A 25,891-nucleotide genomic window follows, 5' to 3' on the forward strand; every position below is an offset into this window, starting at 1 on the left:
AGTCACAAGCCTCTACAGCCTCTACAGCAAGGAAACAGCAGTTTACATGAAAGACTGCTGTATCCTCCTCCCACCTGAGATGAAGGATGTAGAGCTGTGAATGGAACTGAGCAGCTGTGATCCATATAATCCAGCATTAATGCATTTTTGTATGAAGACCCTTGTTAGGAACGGTGTAATTGTATTAAGGTGTGTGGGTGGTTTCGCAGAAACTTCAGATCTGCTCCTGGGTAGGCCCTGCACAAATCTCTCTTGAAATGCTGTTTGCCTCTAGGAATAAATGGGACATGTGAACTGTGTAATTGCTTCCCAGCCCTGCTGTCAGGCAGCACCCTCCTTAGACACAGAGACATGAGGCACACCTCCTTATCTCTGAGCACCCGTCAGCTCAGTGCAAACAGGTGACACGTAAGCCTCCTGGCTGTGTGCTCAAGAGGTGGTGCTAGAAAAATACTCCTACTGGACGTAATAGCTCCAGTGTGCTAACTATTCCTATAGCAGAGTTTGGGGTAAGTGGTATACCTTACTTTAAATTAATGTGCTTGAGGACTGTCTGGTTAGGGACATACACTGTATCTGTGTACATGTTTCTATTTGCAGCTCAATGCCTTTTTTTTTTTCTTTTGCTTATGTTTTAATTTACTCATCTCTTTTGCCTTCTTCCTTTTTCCTTCTCTTCATCAGCTCAGTAGCAGCACAGGATTTGCATGTTCTGTGTTAAGGCCAGTTCAGGAAGCATATATTCCCTGTTCCCATACTGCATGGGGGAAATCCTGCATGCCAAGCCAATTTCCTTAATTCATACAGGAGCAATACTGCCATAGTCCGGAATGTTTTATCACACGGTAGAGTTGTGATATTTGTGCCCTGGAGGAAAAAATATGAACCTGTTAACGTTGATCCCTGTCAGTGTGAGAGTATCTTGGACTAGGAAATCCAGGAACAAGACTAGCACTTACTCTGCTCAGTGTCCCTTCTTGATAAGCCACGGTCTGGACGTGTGTGTATGTGGAGGCTCCAGAGCAGCAGCTGTACAGGCACAGCTGTGTGGGTCCTGTCAGCAATGGAAAAGGCAAGTGGAGTTTTTCCAGCACTTGCTCATAGCTCTTGTCCATCTGCATACCAAGCAAAGTGCAAAGCCAGAGCTGAATGGGATTTAAGGAGGGATTTACAGCAGGCAAAACTGTGGAGGGCTTGATGTGGAGCTTAAAACTGTGTCCATTCGTGATTTTTTTTTTTTTTTAACCAAGGGGTTCTTAGTCTTTTGAGGAAAATTTGGGCACGATTTTCTTTTGGTGACCTGATGAATTCTGATCGTACCATCAATTTTCTCTGAATCTTCTACCTGCTCTCCTGATATGCAAGGTACAGGAATGTGGAAGGAAAAACTGGAAAGTGTGGAACTACAAGGCTTAATTAAAAAAAAAAAAAACAAAACCAAAATTGGAAGAAAAAGGTGGGATGGGGTTTTGGTAACAGGGCCATGACTTTTAAAAACTTCACAGCAGTTTTTGCTATAAAGGTACTTTGCTGGGAATATATTCTTATTTCTGTTATGTGGAGCTGGATGTGTCTGGACATTAGGACTGCAGGTCTCGGAAGAAGAGGGTGGAGATCACTTTTTAAATATTTGTACAGGGAGGAGGACAAGGCTTGAAACTGCTATGAAAATAGCTCTTTGCATGTCTCCAAGGATAGGTTAACTGTGCAGGGTTTCACAAGAACCACTCCCTGGAGATATTTGAATAATAGATTGACATTATAGGGTGCAGTGAGAGGTGTGTGCATTTCAAAAGCCAAAGGAGAAAATTTCCTTTTCAAGCAAATCCTTTAGAAGGCATTTTTATGCCCTTCCTGTGAAGGGCTCCTGGTCTTCTGTCAGTCCTCTGGAAATTGTATTTGTAACCAGCCATAGGGAGTATTGAGGTTTAAGTGGGCTGAATGATGGGGCATGTTTGGACAAACAGACATTACAAATTAGATATGACACTAGAAAAACTTTTAGGTTTTACTTCCCCAAGGTCTAACCTTGATCTTTCTGTTTTGGCCAGAGCTTTAACCCAGCCCTGTCCGGTGGAAGGGTGCAGCTGAAACACAACAGTTCCCTACAGCTCCACGTAAGAGCTGTAGTGCCCTTCCTTCCTCTGTAAGGTCTTGCACAGGGTGCATGTTAAATTAGCTTTCTTATGACATAAATTAGCAGGGATTAGGTGGCACTATCATTTGTACTTTTTATTAAAAATATGTTCTGTATACCTACAGTTAGCTAACACAATACCAACAAGCCAAGGCAAATACCTCTGTACAGGTGGGATAGCACAGTAAAAGGCTGGAAGTTAGCTTGTCTTTGTATAATATACTGGCCCTGAGATTTAAGTGTTTTAAAGCAGCAATTAACTTAGGGATATCAAAGCTGAAAGAACACATGCTTAAGTAGAGGTTGAGCTTACACAGCTCTTTGCCCTTGGAGAACATCTGAGGGCAAAGGAAACACCATGTAAGAGATGGAAGTCTAAATCAAATGCAGTCTTTAGAAAAAAACCTTATTTGTTTATTTTTTAAACTATTTTTCCCTTTCTTGTAGTGCATTTCAATGAAAAGAGTTTGTAGACCAAGGTTTGCAGTCTGGTTTTACCTCTTTTTCCTTCCCCAGCAGGGGACAGGATTTAAAAAATGAAACAAAACCCTCAAAATCACTTTTGCTGATACATGTGAGTCTGTCTAATAGATTGGGTTTTTTAATTTCTTCTAAAAGTACTCTTATGGCAGTGTGGCTACCTGTTTAACTTGCTTACTTGAACATGCTGCTCCTTCAGCCCTGTGTGGTGGATGCAGGCCTGCAGCTGTGGTGAATTTGTGTGAAAAGCTCACTGATAACTATTCTTGCAGCGTTTACTCTTTCAATCTTCTGCTCTATTGCAAAACTTTGGTTAAAACATGACAAGGGAAGTGAATTAGCTGGCTGTGGTGTAGTAGTGAGTGTGACCTCTGTCACCTAAAACTCCTTTCCTGCAAGGTTTTACTGGTATTGGTGGCATACTTTAAAATATGCCTGGGCTGGGGAAAGAGAGACTTCAGCCCTGAAAAAGGAAAAAAGTGTCAGATGCTTTCCACTGACTCTTTGGTTGGAGAGTATCTGGGGTAAATCTGACCGTGGTCTGCATTTGGCTGTGGTAAGGTGAGCCATGGCTGAGTCAACATGTCAGTTCTGTGACCAAGAGCAGGACTAACACCAAGGTGAGGCTTTAGAGACAGTTATGATTTGAGCTGAATGGTGGTGATTGACACCCACGTACTGGAGATACAGAGTTTGTTCCAAACCTCAAGCTGTGAGTTGATATTCAAGAAATGAATTGGTGTTTTGCCATTGATGCAAACTACTGCAGTGTTTTACTTGAAATGAATAACTTTATCTAGTTCAAGCTACAAGTAGTTCCAAAAATACTTATTTACAGTTGAAACAGCAGATTTTACTCTTTTAAAATTTTATTTCATCATCTAATTTTTTCTATTTTGGTTTATCACAATTTTCATCCTTCATAAAAGGCAATTTTATGCCAATTTTATGTTGCTTTATGAATGGTTATTTTAGGCTTATCTTTTTATGTTCTTGTCTTTGAACATGAGAGAAGGCAGCTCTCTGCTGTTTGTTTTGGGGGAGGAGAGGCTCAGTAGCTACTCAACAGGAAAGTGCCAATGCACTCATATCAGCCTTTGTAGTACACATGAAGTTTGCCAGTGACTTTTGTTACACGTTCCAGCTGTTCCTGCACGTAGATCAGACTACACATAATATGGTTATTTTTTCAAAGGCGCAAAAAGGAGAAAGAGAAATTTCTTAAATGTGTATGAACCATGGAAAAAATGTATGTGTTGTTTGGTGGCAATTCAGGATCAAGATTTAGTTTGAATGATTAACTAGCATCATGATAAAAACTTTGAAAGTTGTTCCTCGAAACCAAACAACCCAAGAGCAAGAAAAAGCTTTTTCAAGACTGAAAAATAGCTATTAGTAGAAAATTATTGTAATTTTTATTTCAATATAGTGGGCAGTCTCAAAAAATGTAGGAGTTTTTTGTATATTAATAATGCCACAGTGAGAGTGAGGCCAGAATTGCATTGCTGGTATGTTTAAGTAGCTTTTACAAGCTTCCACACAGATTAAAATCAGTTCTGCAGTTCATGTTCCAGATATCTTAAATACTTTGACCTTGATTTTCAGTCTTTCCCAAAGAAGGTAGAATTTTGTTGTCTTCTCTTTTAAGTAAGAGGAATGTAATAAAATTAAAGATGCACTTTTTCAGTCACAGCTGAATTTGCTGTTGGATTGGTGTAATTGAGAGTTTAAGGTGAAGCCAGTGTAAAGGAGTACAGAACTTGCCTCACTGCTCGATGCTTTGTAGTTCAAATAGTGATTTGTATTTTAAACATTTGTCAAAAGAAGCCCTGGCAGAGCTGGTGACTAACTCATCCTTTTTGCTTTGCTTTTTAAGGTGCCTCCTGAATTCTCACTATGTCTGATGGGGACTATGATTACCTCATAAAGTTTCTAGCACTCGGTGATTCTGGAGTAGGAAAGACCAGCCTTCTTTACCAGTATACAGATGGCAAGTTTAACTCCAAATTTATCACAACGGTGGGCATTGACTTCCGGGAAAAGAGAGTGGTGAGTTTTCACAAAGAATGTGTTATTTGAAAATGGTCTCTATTTGTTAAAAATCAGACCTGCCCATCCCTATGTGTAGGCATGTAATCCGTACTTACTGTGTACTTAATCTTGTGACAGGGGAAAGGCCTCATGTTACCTGGTTATTTTTGAGTGTACAGACCCATTTCCCCAAAAGTTAAAGAAGGGCTGATTCTAAGAAACCACTTCATTCTGTTCAGCAGGTGTTGATGGGAGTGTCTACTCCATGAATTGTGCACATAATACCCGGAGTAGCACTTATATTGTTGAACTCCCTCTACAAGGAAGAAATGAGCTGTAGTAAAAATGCTTTTTCCTGTGTGTGAACTGGAAATGGCCAGTGAACAAAGGCTGCAGTGTTGATTTTAAAACCATTTTACAATGTGGATGGAACAGGATAGCATGATACATGCTGATGATCTGGCTTCCTAAGCAGTCACCACTACCAGAGAAGAACTGTCAAAAATAAGGGTTTGGGTTTTTTTTTAACCTGAGTTGTTATTAAATTAAGAAAATGTACTTTTGATATAAAGCTGAGCAATGTGTTATGATAACCATCTGGATGCTGGTCCTTACTGCTCTGGAAAGTGGAGTTGGCACAAGTTGTTTTTTCATTCTTCTGTACAAGTATTAAATGCCTGATGATTTCCCAAGTGTCCAGAAATCTGGATGGTGCAGGAGGCATTGTGCAGACTGGCTTTTGATGCATGACATACACAACAGTCATGCAAGGAGAACTATCTTGATGAAAATGCCAAACTGATCTCTGAATAAGTCAGTATTCCTTCTGTGGGATAATAAACATGGTATGTTTGCTTGATCAGCATATTTGATAATTCAGGATAAGATTTAGGTTTCATAGCCTGAATTTTATAATCCACAAATTCAGCAAGATTATGTATCTTTAAAGATATGTTTGTAACTCTAGTAGTCTTAGGTACAATGGCAGTTGAAGGTAAAGAATATGACCTAACATGAAGGTTCCTAAGCAAGAAATGAATCTACTTTTATCTGATCCTTCCAAGATTAATAGATGCCCTTATTTATATTTTCATGCTGAGTAAACTCTTCAACTTTTATTATTATCATGCAATTTCTGCTTTATAAGCTGTGATATGAAAAGATCTACCCTCAGCAATTTTTCAGCAATCTTTTGGCAGCTAAGAAGAGATGTCATTATCTCCATGAGTCAGTTTGCTAATGAGGTTCTGCTGGTGGCAGAAATACATTGCCAGATTGCATTGTTGCTTTCTTATATTTTCATTTGAACATTATACAAGATAATAGTAAAAAACCCCATAAAATCCAAACACTAAAATTAATCTTATCTCATGGCTGCTCTAAATATCTGTCTGGAGGCCGTGGTCTATTGGAGACTGCTTTTCCAATTCACTTTTACCCTTATTTTTAAATATTAAATTGGATGCAGAATTAAAATGTAACATATTCCTTTTTTTCTTATAAAGCAAAGGGATTGAGTTGTAGTTGGGAGTCGGCAGTGCTACTTTTGTTGCATTTAATGACTTCAAACATCAGTTATTTTGTGTTCTGTAGCAGCTGGACTGGTAACAAATTTACCTTTTTTAGGTGTATAGACCCAATGGGCCGGATGGTGTTGGAGGCAGAGGACAGAGAATACATCTTCAGCTCTGGGACACTGCAGGGCAGGAAAGGTATGACTGGAGATGGGAACCTGTGCTTGCTGTAACAGGGGTGGAAAGTTTCCTATGAATACTTATTAAATTATAGCTATAATTTACAACTGCAGAACATGAAAACTGTAATTCTTGCTTTTTGTCTTTTGGAAACTTTCACTTAACTTTTTTCATGGCCGATATAGACGCTTTTAAAGCTTTTCTTTTTCAAGTTTTTCTTAAATTTCTGTAAATATGCTGAGGGCTTGGGAAAGTCAGACAGGTAAAATCATCTCAAAGGATTCTTTTCTATTTGCCTATCAAAAGACTAGAATCCTCGTGGTTGTTAGTCTTAAAAATCAGTTCTTCAACTGATGTGTTTAGGGGATAAATTTCTGTTCAAAGTTAGAATTTCATTATTATTTTAATCTCTGACTCTTGATCAAGGCATGCTTTATAGTAGAAGACTTAGTCTAAAGCTCTCACTCTCTAGTCTCTTTGACTCCTTAGGCCTTGATTAGGCCACAGTAATGTTAGCAATTCCTGTTACACAGTCCCTGCATCAGCAAAACAATTACGAGTATTTCATTCTGGTTAATTCAGTCTTGAGTTACCTCAGTTTTATGACTGTATGCAATTATGTTTTTAAAGTAACTTGTCAGAGGAGCCACCTAATTTCACTTTGCTGGTCTAGGTTTCGTAGCTTGACAACGGCTTTCTTCAGAGATGCCATGGGGTTTCTGCTACTCTTTGATCTGACAAACGAGCAAAGCTTTCTGAATGTCAGGAACTGGATAAGTATGGCTTTTTTTTTTCTTTCTTTGCATGGGTGGGGAGTGGTTGTGTTTGTAAATGTGGAGTTTCACTGAGAAATAGAACATAAAACACTGTTTTTTGTCACTTTCTCAGTAAAATAATGTAAATGTTACATTCATAATTGTAATAGCTGCTAGTGATGGCTTCTAGGGCTTACCTGAAATTCAGCTTTGCCTACCAAACTTGAATCTTAACCTATATGAAAGCAGGTTGAGAGAACATCATACCCCTGGCTCTGGTGCTGTTCAGTAATTTAAGAGTGTGGAAAGCCTATGCAAAACTCTTATTTTGACTCACCTGAAGCTTTGTCAACAAAACTTAACGGAAGGCAAATGTTACTAGTCTGGTATACGTAGGCAAAGAGGTTCCTGTACTGCACCATCCATAAGGAGAGGGAACTATATCCTTTCCTGGCAGCTCACTGGAAATGCTTAGTAAGCATAACTCCTTAATCTGCAAATACACAAGTTTCTGGGCTAAATTTGTCAGGCTTCTGTTTCTCTGGATTTTTCACTGGGTAGGTGGTAGTGGGTGCCCAGCTGTTCCCTGGCTCCTCAGAGCAGTAGCAGAAGTGCTGTGAGCTAACAGAGAACATGCTTGGTTTGTAGTGGTGTTCTGAGTGGGCTCTGTGTTGTGACTCCTGTTCATGTTGGTGCTCTTAGGTCAGCTACAAATGCACGCGTATTGTGAAAACCCTGACATTGTGTTATGTGGAAACAAGAGTGATCTGGAAGACCAGAGGATGGTGAAAGAAGAAGAGGCTAAAGAACTTGCAGAAAAATATGGGTAAGTACCTTCCTTCCAATTACTGCTGTCTTTAAAAGCAGAATGAAATGTCTTCTGTAATGCTTTTTTCTGCGTACTGAAAGACTGCTGTGAGAATAAGCATTTTAGGATGTTTAACTGGCTGGTATATCTTTGTTTTTCTGTCAGAGATTAATGTGTTCTGCATTGCTAAAAAATTAATACTTAGTATTGCAATAATATTGCACTGGAGATTGGTTAATCTTCTTTCCTTGACAGTAAACAAAATAAACTTTCACAGACATTCTAGAAAAGAGATAGAATTTAGGTAGAGAGGCAGGTGAATAATGGGTCCTTAGCTTGTGCCTGTGCTGAGGCATCTGCACTTTCACAGGCTCCCAGGGAGTCTGAAAACCGAGTCAGAAAGCAGGAAGACAGGGTAGCCTTGCCCTTCCCCTTCCCTACAGGCACAGGTCACGTGTCCCTGAAGAAATATGTGAAATCTTTGTTCCTATGAATTATTAATTAACCCCATAGTAATTTTTTACCCCCTTAACTCTTTCATGGGGCTCATCTCTGGATTACATTTGCATCTCGCTATGAATCAGAAATGCACTTCTGAAGGAAATCTTGTGATGCTTTTATTGTGGTTTGATTCACATGGTGGAGCAGCTTTCTGGCACATGAACTGGATTCCTTCTCAACTGAAAAGTGAACTACGTGATGTGGTCCAACCAGTAATCTGTGTTCAGTCTGGAGGAATAGATGAGAACTGCTCCACAGAAAAGCCCACAAAACATGCATGGTGTGAGCACTGGCTCCTCAGTGCTAACTGCCTTGTTCTGCAGCTCTTCTCCTGTTGTGTCATGCTGGTTCCATGCTTAATGTGACTGTTTCTTAATCTCTTTATATGTGACTGCTGGAAATAATTTATGAAATATTTGTCTTTGTGGCTGGAAATGCCAACTTAATTTAGGAATAGGGAGCTAAAAGTCAAGGTTGTGGATCACATCCAGGCTGTAGGCAGTTATGAAGTTCTCTGCCCTGTAGAGGTGAGCCAGGATAGCTGTTAGGAGTCATTCTCTCCTGAGGGGAAGCAAGATAAATCCTGCTGCAGTTTTCTGGTAACAAAAGTGTGAGTATCCCTTTTCTGTGAAGGGCCTTGTACTCATAAGTGATGTATGCAAAAATGATTGCAGCAGACCTACAGACTGAGACAGTAAGATATTTCTGACCACTCACTGAGTCTTGAGAAAGTTAAGTAAGAAATACTGAAAATTCTGAAGTGATGATCTGAGTTTCCTGGGCAGTAACACCAATGTAGCTGCTGTAGCCCCTCACTGTGGGGACCACTAAGTGCAGCTGGTCACAACCCTTGAAACTGCCATTGGAACATCCTGATCCACAACAGTAATGAAAATGAGCAATGTATTTTCAATAACAAGGTGCCAGAAACTTTTGTTTACAAAGACATAGGTAGTCTGACCACTGACATTTTATGTAAGAAAGTTTAGAGTTAGGATGTTAGCAGAAGAAACAGTCACCTTTTGCAGTGATAAGGTACCACACTGTGAGTCTTTACTGCCTTGCCTGCAGAGGAACAGCCATACCAGCATTCCCCCTCTTGCAATGACTCCAGAGCTGATGTGTATAGAAATCAGTAAGGAGAACACTTAATGCACACGAGGACATAGAAAATAATTGCATCTCTTCCAGGGAACAGAGCTTAAAAAAACAGACCTCAGGAGCATAATTCATACTGACCAGTGCCTCTGTAAATTTTGGACTCCATTAAAGCTTACCCTTCTGCCCTACTTACAAAGTCAGCCACTTCATTAATTTCTTTTGCATTTCAGACCAGAGCACTTAAAATCACACAAAGGCTGTCACTGCTGCTCCACAGCAGAAAGACACTGAGTATGTGGCAGTAACCTGTACTGTTTTGTTCTCCTGTGAGTATAAACTGTGTGATGTAAGTTTGTATTTTCTGTCTTCTGCAGAATACCATACTTTGAAACCAGTGCAGCTAATGGGAATAATGTAAGCAAAGCCATTGAAACTCTGCTTGACCTCATTATGAAGCGCATGGAACGGTGTGTGGATAAATCCTGGATCCCTGAAGGGGTGGTGCGTTCCAATGGGCACAGCTCTACAGAACAACTCAATGAGGAGCAAGAAAAAGGCAAATGTGGCTGTTAGCCCAGTTACAATTAAGTTTAATATGTATGATATAGTACAGTTGCAGCTTAACTGTTTAACTTATGGACAAATCACATTGTGTAGTTATTTAATGAGCTCTATTAATTCTTGATACTAATTTTTGTTTTCTGCCTCTCAACCAACTTTGGCCTTTGCTTGCAAGGTATGCAGTTTATTAGTGATGAGATAGAGGATTAGTTTGTAGCACTGGATATTCCTTTAATTCTCTGCTTTGGAGAAAAGGGAAGGAAAGGAATTTTCATTACCAAATTTGGAAACATCTCTATGGGCAACGAGAAAGGGTAGTGTTATGAACTGAAGGGTTTTATTTGCCCTTTGAAAACTCCAATAACTACACAGACTAGGCCTTTAGATTAGATACTGTGACAACCTTTGGTCTCTACTAACAGCAAACTTACCAACATGGTTTTTGGTTTTGAACAGAAACATTTAATCATTTCACCAATCAGTAACAATCTTAAAGAGCAAATCCCGTGTTTTTCACAAAAGCTTGTGAGTAGTTTCTCCTTGCTCTCTCAAACCATCAGTTTTTAGTGATGAAAACCAAAAGAAAGCTATTCAATGCAGAGTAAAAAAATCCAGAGTAGCACAGGGGTGCTCATGGAGAGCACTTGGGGTATGTCATGTACTTGAACATGTAAACTACAACTGTACTATATAAAGTATATCCAACGCAGCCTGTGAGACCTCCTGACAGCATTTGAATTTCTAGAACACGCAGCTACATATATTTATGTGTAAGTGGCATAACTGTGCATCTGTTATGTTTCTTTTATATTACCATTCATGTTTTAACAGGAATGTAGGCCAGCTTACATGTCAGCAAAATTTCATCAGAGCTGGTGCTTTGCACTGAATTTGTTTTACCAAACACAGATTCAGAATGTTTCTTCAAATTTGGATTGAAAAATGAATGATGATTTGTCTTCTGGTGAGATGCAGCTAAGATACTAGTTCTGTAGATCAGTATTTCTATAGATTTATAATGCTCATTTTATTCTGCCAACCTTTGTGTCCTGTACATCTTGGTTATCATATATTCATTTGTGGCTTGTTCATTTCCTTTAGGTTGTATTTAAAAAAGAATAGAGTTGCTTTTCTTTTCCCCCCTCTACAGATCGTATAAATGTCAGTTTTGGTTTCAGTGGATCATGTTACTCTGACCATTTTTATTTATTCATACAACCTAAGAAAGAATCAGTGTTTTTTGGGTCTTTTTTCCAGACTGATTTATGAGATGTGCCTACCATACTGATTTCTATCCTGGCAGAGGTTGTATAACTGTAAAGTATTGCCAATTAAAGTCATAACATGCCAAATTGAGTCTCGTTAAAGACTTTCCACAGCAGTTTGTTTACAAAACTCCAAAGGTATTGCTTCTTTAGAAATTATGTATTTATTTATTTAAATATTCTAAGTACTGCAATTTCAGGCAAGTATTAATACCACTTATGAACATGAATTGCAACATAACAAATTTTATGAAGGAAGGACCAAAAATGTTTCTAGAATAGGAGTTAAGAAAAAAAATATATATTTGATGTAGCCTCTGGTTATATTAATTAATACAAGAATAAGTGTTAAAACTTGGTTCTTAAAATATTTTACGCAGGAATGCGTTGTTCTTTAACAAACACATGTAAATATTAAATTTTTATCACAGCCTACACAGAATATTTTAAAAGTGCAATATAATTTGGCTACTCTGGAGCTAGGACAGAGATAAAAACAATTTATATATGATTATAGGGTTTGGTTTTTTTCTACTGCACAATACCAAGATTCTAAAACGCTTGTGGACCGGGGTTACTGTAGTTGAACTCAGAGTGCCTTTTGAAGTTACCATCATGTCTCTGACCAGTAGAGCAACAAACTCTACTGTAGGACACAATACATTTCAATGTACTTCAGTGTCTGAATTTCTTTTAATGTAACTCTTTGCTTTTCAGAGGGTTACAGTGGAACTTTGTCATGCATTAACTTTAATGGGAGTTTTTGTGCTTATGCTCCATCCAGTACCTGAAAACTTTAAGGATTATTGCAACCAACTACTGAGCTAAGTAGCTACTGAAATGGTGTAAAAATATTTCCTTTTGAATATTATGTTTAAATTGGATATTAAATATTAAATACTGGAACTGTCATATTTTTGTCATGCCTGTTATTTGTAGCTATTTACAAAGAGAGTCTACATAAAATTGCTTTGATGTCAGCCTTTGAAATGTGTAATAAGATTTATCTGTTTGAATTATTGTGTGGCAGAACTTTTTTTCCCTTTTAAACTCTCATGAGAAATCATGGTAATGTTTCTTGACAGTAAATTACACTATTCTTATTAGTCTAGTACTGGTTTTAAAAAACAAAGAAACGAGAATTCTTATGTGATGAGAAACTGTTATTTCAAGAAAAGTTGTTTCCATCCAATGTCCAATGAAAACATTGATCTGTAATGGAACAAAGTTTTGGAAAGGATTTCCCTTATGTTTCATTGTCCCAGGATTTCTTATTAATATCAAATAGTTAAACGTTCCTGATCTGAACTTTGCCAGCATTGTTGAAGAGAGCTGTGACATTTCCTGTTGTCTCGGTTCAGTGTCGGTCTGTCCCTCTGCACTGTCCCTGTGTGTTGTGGGGTTTTTGAGTTCAAATGCATCCACATTCTGTGCTGTGGCCGAGGTACTTCCTGATGTTCCGTTCTTGCACTGACCAAACCAGTCAGATGTGGGCCTGATGGGTCCTGGGAGATGCCAGAAGGAGCTCAAACCCACAGAAGGCAATAGAGGTGTCAGTTCTGTACTCATAAGACATTTAGAATGCTGCCAGTCTGTGCATGCTGCATGTTCAGAGCAAAGGGAATCAACCAATACATTTTGTAAAATCTATGGCTTCTACAAAGGTAAGCGCCTGATTTTTTGGAATAACTGCTTCCATCAAGAGCAGTGTGTATTTCCAGGTAGGTTATGATGTCCTGGAGGACTCTGCTGCTATTCAAATGTTCCTTGACAGGCAAGAGAAGGAGCTGAACTAAACAGTTTTAAGTTTAAAAGGGGTAAGTTTGACTTGGTATTCTGTCTGCGCTGGAATAACCCCATGCAGTAGCACTAGGTGAAAAAACATTTTTCAGGAAAGGAGTGGGCATCCTGTTCCAAAGCAGGCTGACCAAAAGCCAGAAGTGTGCCACTGTGGCAGAGAGGACCAACTGCATCTGGGGCTGCACTAGTAAAATGAAGGCACCAGGCTGGGGTATAAGTTTTCCCTTATCTTCAGTAATTATAAGACCACATCTGGAGTTCTGTGCCCTGCTTTGGACACCCCGTAAAAAAAAGACTGACACACTGAAGTGAGTCCATGATGCCACCATGATCAGAGGGCTGGAGCACAAGGGGTGGGAAGAGAGAGAACAGAGTTTGCCTGACTTTAAGAAGAGAAAGCTGAGGGAGACCTTTCTACTGTCCTGAACTATCTAATGGGGAGGGTACACTGGAGATGGAGCCAGGCCCATCTCAGAGGGCACAGGGATAACAAAGGGGCAAGAGACAATTTCTGTAGAAAATTTAGATTAAGAAAAAATTGTCACCACACAAGTGTCAGAAATAGGAACAGAAGCTGAGAAAGGTTATAGAATATTCATCCTTGAGGATACTAAAAACTCAACTGGATGTGGCCCTGAGCCACCTGGTACTAATATGTTTGCTTTGAGCAGGGCTTTGCTCTAGGTGACCTCCAGAAGTGTCTTCCGCCCAACATGATCATGTGCTCTCTGACCCTCATCCTGCAAGTGCACGTGCCTGACAGTTGTCCTATGGCTGTAGGACAGTTTACATGAACTGCATATGACAGTTCTACTACTCAATTGGGAAACTTCTGATCTGCAAGTATTGAAATACTTGCAGATCAGAGCTTTGCTATGAGTTTAAGGTATTGGGTTGAGATGTTTGGTGAAACAATTCTTGCTGTAGTACTCTTGTGTCAAAAATCAAACAAATAAGCTGCTTGGTTTGCTGCAACACCTCTTCTTCCAGCGAGGCTGTTTTTCAGCTGGATACCCAGTTTTGTCTGTGAATAACTAGTAATGGAGTAAAGTACATATTCTTTTTTTTATAACTAATCTGGACTCTGGCTTCAGCAACCTTCCATCTATATTGCCTTTTAGATCAGGAACAAACACTTCAAATCGACAACAGAATGGCTTGTACTTGAAGAGGAGATTAGTGCCTTGATGTGAAAAAAGGAGCTGGAGTGGAAAAGTAATATCACTGTGCTCTCACATCCCATCTGTCTGCTGAAGGTGTTGGTGACAGTCTGTAATCCACATTGTTTAAACTGTAGAAGCCACCAAAGACTTCACAATACAGTACTCTGCCAGGAAAAAGCTGTCTTTGGTGAAATAAATACAGCCCATGGGGAAAGAAAGTCACAGAGGCAGGAAACTCAAAGTAATCAAACTGGAAAAGGAGGATTTCTGTTGCATATGCCAAAACACAGCAGCCCTGGACATAAGCAAACTTTTTTACTCTTTGGATTTGCCTCTAGCTGTAATCTTGGTGTCTTCATAGCTTCCCTCATAAAATTGCACTGTGTGTGCCTTTAGTCTTTCCTCTTATCATCTGGGTTGCCATCCTGTGTCACAGCCCCAGAGTCCCTGCTCTGGGGTGCAGCATGACAGTAACATCCTGTACAGTCCCATCTCCTCACTGTCTCTGGGTCAGTTTGGAGCTGTTGTCCTTTAGGGCTGGGCTGAGTGCTGGTCACCAGTCATGTGCTTGAGCCCGTGGCTCCTGCAGTAGGATGTGGCTGATGTCTGGTTTTCAAAAAGATTGGAGACGAGTTCTGTGCTGATAAGGTAAGTGATTTCTGTGCTAAAGCAATTTTTCTTTCTTCCTTTAATCTTTCTTAATACAGCACTGTTTTTTTTTTTTTTTTTGCTGTTCTAGAAACCAGAAAGCAAAAACTGCTCTAAAGGCACATGCAATTCAACACATGGATTTTTCACCAAATACTCAAGTAGTTAATTTCTTTTAAATGGAGAAGCAGGAATTGTGGTGGTAAGGCCTTATGTGGTGAGGAAGATTTCAGACTCTGAGCTGGGACAGCATCCTAGATTGAAGAATAGAGAGATCTGCTCCAATTCCAAACCATTTAGGAAGGTACAGAGCCTAGCATTTAGGTCTTCTCACAGTACACAGGTAACTCTAGGAGAGGGAACAGAAGGAATAATAGGTTCCTATATGATGTGCAGAGCCATTGATTTTTAACAGTACTTGAAATTTTGCTTTAAAAATTAATTCCCCTGTGGAAGACTTGGATCTTACAGGTATGAAAACAGAGCCAAAGGTGTTTTGCCTGAATTTTAGAGGAAATCAGCAATAGATTTAAAAATCTATGTCTGCCTCCCTTTCATTTCCTTGGGTTCCTGTGTTTATTCTTGTGTTAATACTGAGCCATTTCAGCTTCATTCATTTCTCACACTTAGAACAAAATTTTTCATTTATAAAGAAAAGCTGGAGGAGCTTGAACACAAGCTGATCATTAAGATATGAATGTATGTTTCAGGGAAGTAGAGAGTCTTTTGGGAAAGAGGAAAGTCAGCTTACTTCTGAAGATGCAGCACGGTCTAATAGTTCATTCCAACTTCCTTTCTGTGTATGGGGGTTTTTGTTTAATACTTTCATGAGCATGAGTATCTCTGAGTGTCTCACAGTATTCCCTCTGGTCAAACCAAAGGATGGACCACACTCTTGACGTAATGGATTGCAGTGAGCATCCATGTGGCTGATGTCTGCATCTGGTGAGTGAATATAGTGCATGTGTGGGTTTTGGCATATTACTCCTTTTATAGATGCTCTTCTCACCCTTTCCCCCAGTTTGCGTAATGGTTTAGAAGTTGTGGCTCCAGCCACTGGAGCTTTCTTACAGTGTTTGGGGCCTGGTCGATGGCAAGTTGGGTATGAGTCAGCAGTGCCCTGGCAGCCAGGAGGGCCAACCGTGTCCTGGAGGGGCATCAGGCACAGCATCGCCAGCCAGGCGAGCGAGGGGATTGTTCTGCTCTGCTCTGCACTGGGGTGGCCTCACCTGGAATATTGGGGCAGTTTTGGGCTCCACAATATAAGAAAGATATAAAGCTATTAGAGAGTGTCCAGAGAAGGGCAATGAGGATGGTGAGGGGAGGTCATACAAGGAGTGTCTGAGGTCACTGGGTCTGTTCAGCCTGGAGAAGAGGGGACTGAGGTACATTGCAGATACAAGTTCCTCACGAGGGGAAGAGGAGGGGCAGACACTGATCTCTTCTCTGTGGTGGCCAGTGACAGGACCCCAGGGAATGGCCCGAATTGTGTCAGGGGAGGTTTAGGTTATATATTAGAAAAAGGCTCTTTATCCAGAGGGTTGTTGGGCACTGGAACAGGCTCCCCAGGGCAGCGGTCACAGCACCAAGCGTGGAAGAGTTCAAGGAGTGTTTGGACAACGCTCTCAGGCACACGGTGTGACTCCTGGGGTTGTCCCATGCAGGGCTAAGAGTTGAACTCAATGATCCTTGTGGGTCCCTTCCAGCTCAGAATATCCAGTGATTCTGTGACTGACCAAGGAGGCCCAGCAGCGATCACTTCCCCTCAGGCCCTGGGCTCCCACCGCCCCCGCGGGGCCCGTTCCTCCCTGTGGGAGCGCAGCGGCCGCGCTGCCCGGCGGGGCCGGCAGGGGGCGGTGGCGCTGCGGGGCCCGGCCCCGCCGCCTCCGGTCACCTGAGCGGCCCTTCCGCGGCGGCGGGGCCGGGCCGAGCTGCCGCCATGCGGATCGAGAAGTGCTACTTCTGCTCGGGCCCGATCTACCCGGGCCACGGCGTCATGTTCGTGCGCAACGACTGCAAGGTACGGCGGGGCCGGGCCCGCTCCCCCGGCAGGCGGGGGGCTCGCGTGTTCGCCGTCCCCCCGCGCGGGCGGTCACGGCCGGGTCCCGGGGCCTTCTCCCTGGGCCGCAGCCCCCGCACGGGCCGGGCCGCGTTCGTGAGGCGCTGCCGGGCCCGCACACACCGCCCGGGGGTGTCGGCGGGGCGGCAGCCTCGACCCGGAGCGATGCAGCGCTTTGGGCGTCGGGAAGAGTGGGGGATGAATGATATTTGTTTTCGGTTCTTAGTAAGAAATTAGACGGCTCGCAGAGCCATATACAATCCTCATCCTTTAATAGTCTGATTTTAGGGAAGTGTAGGTTCAGGTAGGAGCAGGTTGCACAGCTCTGAGCAGCCGAAGTTGCAGAGGGAGGCCGATGGTCTGTGTTCCTCGTGGTGCTCTGCTAAAAGTGCTGAAAGTCGTAACTCGGGGATCTGATGTGACTCACCCAGCTGAGGCTGTCACAACAGGCCGTGCATAGCGCTCTGGGCTTTGCACTGCGGTGACAATTCCGTACATAAAACGCTGTGTATAGTCTTCCAGCCTTTGCCGGAACTCGCCGTCGTTCCTGCGGGGCGTTGGAGACCCCAGTGTGAAGTGAAGCTTGCGCAAACAGCTTCCTCCCTGTGCTCGGGCGTCCGAACACATCCCGGCCGGGCTGCGCTGCTCGGATGAGTCACGGCTCTGGGGAGCTCGGAGCTCGGTGTGCACTGACACAGCTCCGTTTACTGAAAAGGGCCACGAGGTGTGTGTTTAAAAAAGATACCACAGTGGCAGGTTAGTTGTGAACAGATAATCTGTGAAAGGGACAAACCTGCCGTTCTGTTTCGCTGAGCTGAGGTGAAAAAACTTGGTAGAAGAGTGTAAAAAAAAAAAAAAAAAAAGTTCTTTGAAGGTGATCACCTTAACTAGGGGTTTCTTATTTTCTGTTAATTTTCTTTAGAAGTGACTGTTAGGTGGGAAGGAGAATATGGTTTAGGAAAATAGGGTTTTCAAAAATTCGCAAGTAACAAATGTAGTTTTAAGTACTCTTAAGTAAAGAATCTGGCATTCTGTAGAATGTGTGGAAAAATAGAGAAAGAAGAAAAAGTCCAGTTAAAACATTTTAACATATTCTTTAACGGCTTTCAATGAATTCACTCCAGGACTTAACTAATGTGCTTAGAACTCCTTTGAGGCTTAAAGCTGCATTCCAGAAAATAGAATTTTTTGTGTGTGTGTCTGTTGCATTCAGTATGAGAGGTGTGATGATTTTTATTGTCAGAATGGTGCTGTATCTAAAAAGTGCTGGCAGCTATATAAAATTGTTTATTCATGCTACAGGTTTGGTTTTATGGTTATTTTTGCAGATGATAATTCTCACAGCTCAGGCATATTTTATTTATAATCAGTTTAATTGTAAGTATTTGTACATATCCCTGGCAGCTGTGAAAATGACTTCATGATGAAAAAACAATAATAGTGCTTGAAATTATTTTTGTTAATAGCAATATTTGCTATAAGAATACTGATATTTGAAAGAGGAATATAATTTCCCATGAGTAGTATTGTTAGAGCAAGCTCAGTGTTTGTTACCATGTTTGCAATGGGGCACTAATAACATGATTTAACTAAGATTTTTTTTTTTCACTTCCCTTCTCTAAGATATTTAGATTCTGCAAATCAAAATGCCACAGAAACTTTAAAAGGAAGCGAAATCCCAGAAAGATGAGATGGACCAAAGCATTCCGAAAAGCAGCTGGCAAAGAATTGACAGTGGTAAGAATTGGTTCACACTTTACACTGACACTATGAAATGGCAGAAATGTAGCCTCTTCCCATTGCAAATAGGCTAGGTTAGGTGGCTTAGTACATTACCATTTAATTAGATGAGCTGGAGGGATGGAAGAAGGGGAGAAAAGAGGGATTGTGGATGAGAATGTGAGAGTTTTTTGAGACTGAGCTATTCATTTAGCTTGACTGTAGCTTGGATCTTCCCATTTCAGCTTCATGGTGGAGGCCAGTATATCAGGTGTCCGTGTTGGTGGTCCTAGTAACTCCTAGTCCAAGGCATTTCTTTCCATCTACAAATCTTCTACTCTCTGTACCTATCCATTTGATAGTTTTATTTCTGCACAGTCAGATAATCTGGGTCAACAGGTACCCCAGGAAGTCTCTCAGTGTAGGCCCCTAAAATAGTTACCTTTTGAAGTGTCTTTAAAAGCATACAATGTATAGGAAAATTTGATAGGTAGGACTGTTTCAAAAACAGCATGAGATCTTAAAAGCAGTTCCAAACAGAGTTGCTTTGGTGGTAAAAATATTAAACAGTCACATTTGGTGGGACAGTCCTTAAATAATTTAAGAATTACTGTGATTTAATTACCTGGTTTTTGACAGAATATTAACAATTTAGTAAGCATTTTGGCACAGTGATTTACTGCCTTCTGTGGATCTTCCAAGGGGAAGAATGTGATTTTATTTTTTAATGTGACTCTGAAGAGCCAAGATTAATTAGCAGCTTTGGTAACTGTGTTTCTTGCTTTCAAGTTGTTTTTGGCTAACTTGAATTACCTTTCTGAAAAGAACTTGATTTAAAATTTCTTTATATATGTCTAAATAAGTGACAATATGCCCCAATTTTGACATGCATAATGAGCCAGCTTTGCATAGTGTCTAAATAGGCTTGTGATGATGGGAAATAACGTAGTTTCTAAGAAGGTGACAGGTAACTCTGCTTTACCTCAACAAAAAACAACCTTTGGGCAGGGAAAAGTCCTCAGATAAAACTGGTCTAAAGCAAAGTATGCCTAACAAAATAATTAGGAAACTGTTTTTCCGTCTTCAACTCATGGTGGGGGCATTAGGGGATGGCAGCTGCTCCAAACACCACAATGTCACCAATTGACATATTTCAAATTAATTTATATTGTTTCAATATTAAGATGAAATAGTGGTTGGGTTTTTTTTTTAACCTTTTTGAAATTGCAAGCTGTTGAGTAGAACTTATTTGACCTGCATTAAAATATTTCAACTCTGCAGGTTTTCAATTTTGCCTTCCACCTGTCTAATCTGTTCTGTATTTCCTGCTCCACATAGGTTTTCTCTGTCTCCTTGTCTTGCTAAATAGAAAATAGCTGAGGGAGACGTTTCAGTAAATAGTTCTCTTCAGACAAATCACTGTGGCTCCTGACTGACACTTTGAGGTCAAACTCTTCACTTGATTTCCTTCTAGTGTAGTTATCTCTAAAGGCTTTTAAAGTCTGGGAACTGAGGTTCTGAAAGGAGGGGCAAAAATCACATAAAATAGGAAGTTATGTAAGTAATGAGTGCTATAGTAAGAATGTGTTGGTCTAAATATGCCTCTATATATGATCTATATTTACTTTTTCTTAATACAGGATAATTCATTTGAGTTTGAAAAACGTAGAAATGAACCAGTGAAATACCAGAGAGAGTTGTGGAACAAGACTGGTGAGTCATTTTAGAAAAAAACAAAAGAATAATTTTTTACTCGACATGAATGTATTTTCAGGAGACTTCTTAGAGTATTCATACTTTGTTGTGATTGTGTTTGAAATTACTGGAATCATGACCAAATTCTTATGTGTGGAGGAGGTTTGAGTTGTGAACAGGTGTGGAGTTTCACTTGATGTTTATTCTTTTCAGAAAGTGGTTAGAAAATGAGAACCAGCATTCCTTTATTTTGAATTATTATCTTCAAAACCCCTTAGTGGTTCTCCAGCTTTTAAGAGGCTCCCAGTGTAAGCCTTTTACACTGTTGCAGTTGTTTCTTTGTTCCTGCTCATTCCACTTCAGTTTCTTTCATGGAATCAATTGCTGTGAAAGGGAAGAACTGCTTGTATCATGAATGAATGCCACAAAGGAGAAAGTGGTAACTTGCATCTGATTTCAAGTAGTGAAGAAGCTCAGTTGCAACTGAATCTTCCCTAGTGATGGTTAACTGTGAGAATTATGTGTAGGGAGAAAAGTGGAAGCATAAATAAGTTGTAAAATACAATTCATCGTAGTTGTTACACAGAATATTCCCTTATCCTGCTCTTTGAAGAAGGAATAACTTTCTCTGTATAGTGTAAGACTTGCCTCTGGTACATAGATGTTATGGAGTGCTGGTAGAGTTGCTCTGTAAAAATAGCATGTATTTTCATCTGCAGGTATGTAAGCAGATTTAAAACAATTTCTGATTTATTTCAGTTGATGCAATGAAGAGAGTGGAGGAAATAAAGCAAAAACGCCAAGCCAGGTTTATTATGAACAGGTGAGAAGTATTTGTATGGTGGGAGCTCTCACATGTCTGTATTAGGCATCCTTTCCACAAACAGGATGATCAAATGTTTTAAGTGGTTATTTGCTTTTTATATACACAGTGATGTGTATATTTATTTTACAATTGATGGGGTAAAATAGTTTGAGTGGGCTCTACTCTGCATTATTGGCTGTCAAAGCAAATGCAACTTTTAGACACTCAATGATAATAGTTAAATTTCCTTGTATATAATTCAGAGTCTTACATTTAAACAAATTTCTGATTAGAGTTGATACAGTGCTGGTTTTTTTCCTAGTTTTGTATCCAGTATTTGCTTGAATAGGGTTTCAAATACTTTTAACCTGTATTTCCTCATAGTAATAGTTATTCACAGCCTATGCCTTCCTTTAGCAAAAGATGTCATGCATTAAAATGAAAGTGTACATCTCATCTCCTCTTTTAAATTAATTGAATCTAAACTTCCCCTTCCCCAGATTAAAGAAGAGCAAAGAGTTGCAGAAGGCAGAAGACATCAAAGAAGTCAAACAGAATATTCACCTCCTTCGTGCTCCCCATGCAGGTAAGAACTTGCTTTACCTGGTTTCCATACACAGTTTTAGGATAAATGCCCAATTGTACAGATGAGTAATCCTCTGCATTTGTCTTACAATTAATTTGTTTACTGGTTATGGAGAATAGCTCTTGCCACTAACTGAAAGCAGTAGCTTTGTTCTGAGTCAAACATTCCTTTTTATTTATCTAGTACTGCATTCACCCTTGAGTGTTTTAATCTGCACCCAATACCTGGTGCTCCAAGAACTGCATGTTTGTTAACCAATGCATTTATCTAAGGCTTCCCTTTGAACTGATTGTGTGGACTCAACAGACTCTACCACTGATTGATATAAAATAGAGAGGTTCAGCTTTGCTGTTTGAATATGTCAGTTAATAGAGTAGGGTTTCTTTGTAGTTCACCGTGTGAACTTAATGAAACTTACATGAAAATGCTGTCTCTTGAGTAAATTAAGATTTTAAAAAAATTATTTACTTTCAAATTAACAGTTAACGGAGTAATGGAGAAAAGTTAAAAGTATTTCCATTAGTTCTTGTTTTATAAAAACTTACCAGTGATTTTGTTTCTCCATTATTAGATATTAACTAGAAGTTTCTTCTGTGTTTTTCTTCCAGTTTGCAGTATCTGTAGTCTAAGGTTGCATATATATATATATATATATATGTATATAAGACAAGATCTTGTCAGGATACATTTAAACTTTGTTTTAATCTGTCCCATTTTTTTTGAGGAAAGAAAAAAGATCTGACTAAAAGACTAAACCCAAGTGTTTATTTCTTTGTCTTTGCTTATGTGAAATGAATGGTGCACAGTAGTATGTAGTACATCTGTTGGTCAAACACCAGCTGCTTTTCAGTATTCTGCAATTGTAACTGGACAGGGAGCAGAATCAAATGTAAATCTTGAATTTTTATTTGCCTTTCTTTTCCTTGTGTTGGTATTATTGAGAGTTAACACTCTTGCCATCCAACACAGCATTCAGAAGGACTTAAATCTTTATGTAAAAACTAATGTGAGAAGGCCATTGATCTGTTAGAATTAATGCATTTTTATAGTGCTTTGCCAGGTTCTGCCAGGCATTGTCAGCTGTATCAGTTTGTCATGCTAGATGAAAATATGTTTGACTGCATTTTAGATTTTTGCTTATAAACAGCATCAGTTTTACTGCTAAAATAATTCAGTAGTTTTAAATGGTGATAGAGGGTAGCAATACATACCTTTGAGCATGATGGTTTTACTCCTAACTAACTCTTTAAGTAATGTATTTAGACTGTTTCACCAAGAATAAACACATTTATTGTTCAGATAAAAGCAGTTCTTTGGGTTTAGAGAAACGTCTTTAATTTAATTTTTTTGTTTCTTTGAAGGCAAACCAAAACAACTGGAGGACAAAATGGTGCAGAAACTACAAGAGGAGGTGCCTATGGAAGAAGACTCTTAAAGTGCTTTCATTTTCTATTTATATCTGTTCAGCAGTTAACAGTTCCCTACTGCCTCACCTGACATCATTCAGAACTGTGCTTACAGTTGAAGAAAAAGACATTTTAATGAATAGTGGTCATTTACCATTTGGATTATTTTTTGGTTTATAAAAAATAGTAAGTTGGATACTGGTTTGGGCAGTTCTTAAATTCGTGCAGTTTGAGAAAAGCTTGTCAAAGCTCATGCTCAATGGAGCGTGAGGCGTTACTGTTTGAGATACTGTGTGCTCCTTGGAAAGTTACACTTTTTCCAGGTGAATTTTCCCTCACAATTCAAGGAATAAAATATGCTGGCCCTGAACTTTTTTTGCTTTGTCTGTTGTTCTTTCATAGTGCTAAAGTCAGATAAAGTCAGATAATGGTTACAAGGTGGGGCATAATGTAGTATTTTTCATCAGTCCAGTGCAGTCCAGACTTACTTTCACTCTCGCCCTTGGGAAAATTTTTCTGTTTGTTAAGAATACATATAGTGTTTGTTTTTTCTCCTTTTTAAGTCCTTCCCCAGGATTCCATTGCAGTTGACACCTGGCAAAGCTAACATTGATACAGGACCTAGGTCTGGAAAATGCTAATGGTGATATCTGGAGTTGGACCTGCCATCATCCTAAGGAAATTCAAATCTAATGTGTAATGAGGCTGACTGAGATGTTCAGTAAATCGCACTTCAGACTGTTTTTACCTGACACTCAGGATCATTTTGATAGAAAAAATGCTGTTAAATCATAAATATTTTGCATATTGTGGTGGTGTTTATTCAATATGTCAGCAGCACTGAGATGAATAGTTGCTGTTTTAAACTGTCAGCAGTTTATCTGCAACAGTGTGATCAAAGAAAACTGTCAAAGGCATTTACAGCATTTGCTTTCTTGTCAGTGCTGGTTATCCTGAAAAACAGTAATTTGTCGTTCCACTGCAAACTTGGGTGTGTGCTACAGTAAGCACTGGCAAACCTCCTCGTACCTACCACCCACATGTGTTGTGTAGTTCAGAGGAGAGTCATATTTGAACATATGTAAGGGGGCTGTGGGGAGTGTGTGAAATAAACAGGCATTGCATTCAGTTTTTCTCTCTTGGTTTGTGTATTATGTTTAGATATTTAGAAAACGTTGATGTATTTTAGTGAGAATTCTAGTAATAAAGATTAACTCCTTATTTTAATGAAATTCAAATTCTGTCATTTGCTGTTAAGGTGATGGCTGATAACCATTTTAGATGTACAGTATTAGTACTTCCCCTGTAAACTGTAATATAAATAACATCTGAGAAGCATATGGTAAGTTGCCCAGAAAACATCTGTCAGTGGGGTGAAATCATTAAGATGATATAAATACAGTGTGTATGTGCTGTATGTACACCACGATGCTTGGGGAGAGTGAAGGGAGATCTTCACAGAATGTTAATTAGTATGTTTATGTGGGATTACACAAATTAACATTTCAGATCAAGAAACGTGAGTTTTTTTGCATGGCCTGTTTTACTATAGTATATGATGTCCATGATCCCTGAGGTGGCATACTTAATATGAAAATCTTATTACATATTATTTTTCTTATTTACTGAGGTTTAAATATAGGATGTTCAGTGAGTACCAAGTTTTAATTTTCTCCAAAAAGAGTAATGTAAATCTGTGCAAAGCAGAGAAAGGTGATGAACCCCATTGGATGTTATGTATTTGTGTACAATCTTTTACTTCATATGAGTTTAACATTAGATAATTTATATTACATAATATCTGTAGTTGTTCTGTCCACCTATCTTTAAACGGACTGCAATAATTAACTGGTTTGTTGTGCTCTGTAGGAGTGTCTCTGTGGGATTGTTAACCCTTTCCTGTGAAGGTTTGTAACTGAAGTAGTTACTGTTATTGTGCAGGAGTTGAGAAGAGCCATTTGGGGAGTACACTACAGCTGTAAATCCTAAACATCCTGCCAGTTGTCTGAGTTGCTTAATCCCTGTGCCTCATTACTGTCAGTGTAACAGTACAACTGCAAGCAAGGGCTTTGAAAGTTAATACTGAGTTGTCCCTCTGCAGATGTGCTGTTTCTCCAAGAAGCAGAGACTTGTAGCCTGCTGTGTGTACCTTGTGAGGGTGTAGGAGGTAGTTGAGTTCAAAAATCTGTCACGAGTAACACGTTTACAGCACCTGTTCAGAAGGTGCCCTTGTGATTTTTTTTAAATTTAATTTCATTGCTCTGGTATCCTGTTCTCTCTCGCAGTGATTTCTGCGTCAGCTGGAGCAGGAGGCTGCTGAGACATCACGTGGTGAGGGGGGAAGAGCTGCTGCTGAGGAACAACGTGGGGCTGGTGATCCTCCCTCCTGCACATCTCTGCATAACCCACTGCATGCAGAGACCTTCATGGGGGCCAGTTGAGCTACAGAGGAGTGTTTTTAATTTCTTTTAGGAGAGTGGCTGCCCATCCACATTTCTAATAGAAACTCTTGTTGTTCAAAGACATTTTGGTGAAGATCTATTTTCTTTGCTTGCTTGAGATGAAAATTTTCAACTAAGCCAAAGCTGACAGAAAATTTCTTTAAATTTTGGATTTTGTTTACAAGACTTTGAGGGAAAATGTCCAACTGGGCAGTATTCTGGTGGTCATGGAGAAA

The 25,891-nt window shown here is 39.8% G+C and overlaps 2 protein-coding genes across 6 annotated transcripts in view; both read left to right on the forward strand.

Moving 5' to 3' along the window:
• RAB27A (RAB27A, member RAS oncogene family) overlaps nucleotides 1-12,245 on the forward strand; it is a 33,124-nt gene extending 20,879 nt beyond the window's left edge. For all 4 annotated transcript variants that reach the window (XM_017827472.1, XM_017827467.1, XM_017827470.1 and 1 more), the window contains 5 exons: nucleotides 4,494-4,666; nucleotides 6,275-6,360; nucleotides 7,016-7,119; nucleotides 7,800-7,923; nucleotides 9,882-12,245. In XM_017827472.1, the coding sequence (XP_017682961.1) occupies nucleotides 4,514-4,666; nucleotides 6,275-6,360; nucleotides 7,016-7,119; nucleotides 7,800-7,923; nucleotides 9,882-10,080 (666 nt within the window). In that variant the 5' untranslated portion in view covers nucleotides 4,494-4,513 and the 3' untranslated portion in view covers nucleotides 10,081-12,245. The remainder of the gene's footprint in view (nucleotides 1-4,493; nucleotides 4,667-6,274; nucleotides 6,361-7,015; nucleotides 7,120-7,799; nucleotides 7,924-9,881) is intronic.
• A 4,575-nt stretch (nucleotides 12,246-16,820) lies between these two features.
• Nucleotides 16,821-23,588, forward strand: RSL24D1 (ribosomal L24 domain containing 1). 2 transcript variants are annotated; one of them, XM_017827560.1, is made up of 6 exons: nucleotides 16,821-16,964; nucleotides 18,627-18,740; nucleotides 20,363-20,435; nucleotides 21,177-21,240; nucleotides 21,723-21,808; nucleotides 23,170-23,588. In XM_017827560.1, the coding sequence occupies exons 1-6, from the start codon at nucleotides 16,884-16,886 to the stop codon at nucleotides 23,241-23,243; spliced, it is 492 nt and encodes a 163-aa protein (XP_017683049.1). In that variant the 5' UTR covers nucleotides 16,821-16,883; the 3' UTR covers nucleotides 23,244-23,588. The 2 variants fall into 2 exon arrangements, with proteins under 2 accessions (XP_017683049.1, XP_017683050.1); XM_017827561.1 differs by lacking the exon at nucleotides 16,821-16,964 and adding an exon at nucleotides 17,121-17,228.
• The last annotated feature ends 2,303 nt before the right edge of the window (nucleotides 23,589-25,891 follow it).

The sequence above is a fragment of the Lepidothrix coronata genome, unplaced genomic scaffold (genome assembly GCF_001604755.1).
Source record: "Lepidothrix coronata isolate B3197 unplaced genomic scaffold, Lepidothrix_coronata-1.0 Scaffold140, whole genome shotgun sequence".
NCBI classification, from domain to species: Eukaryota; Metazoa; Chordata; class Aves; order Passeriformes; family Pipridae; genus Lepidothrix; species Lepidothrix coronata.

Excerpts from the sequence above, each read along its gene's own strand:
- RSL24D1 (XM_017827560.1), top strand. The coding sequence starts at position 16,884 with ATGCGGATCGAGAAGTGCTACTTCTGCTCGGGCCCGATCTACCCGGGC. Across the intron at positions 21,241-21,722 it reads GCCAGGTTTATTATGAACAG|ATTAAAGAAGAGCAAAGAGT; the intron begins GTGAGAAGTATT and ends CCCCTTCCCCAG. Across the intron at positions 21,809-23,169 it reads CCTTCGTGCTCCCCATGCAG|GCAAACCAAAACAACTGGAG; the intron begins GTAAGAACTTGC and ends GTTTCTTTGAAG.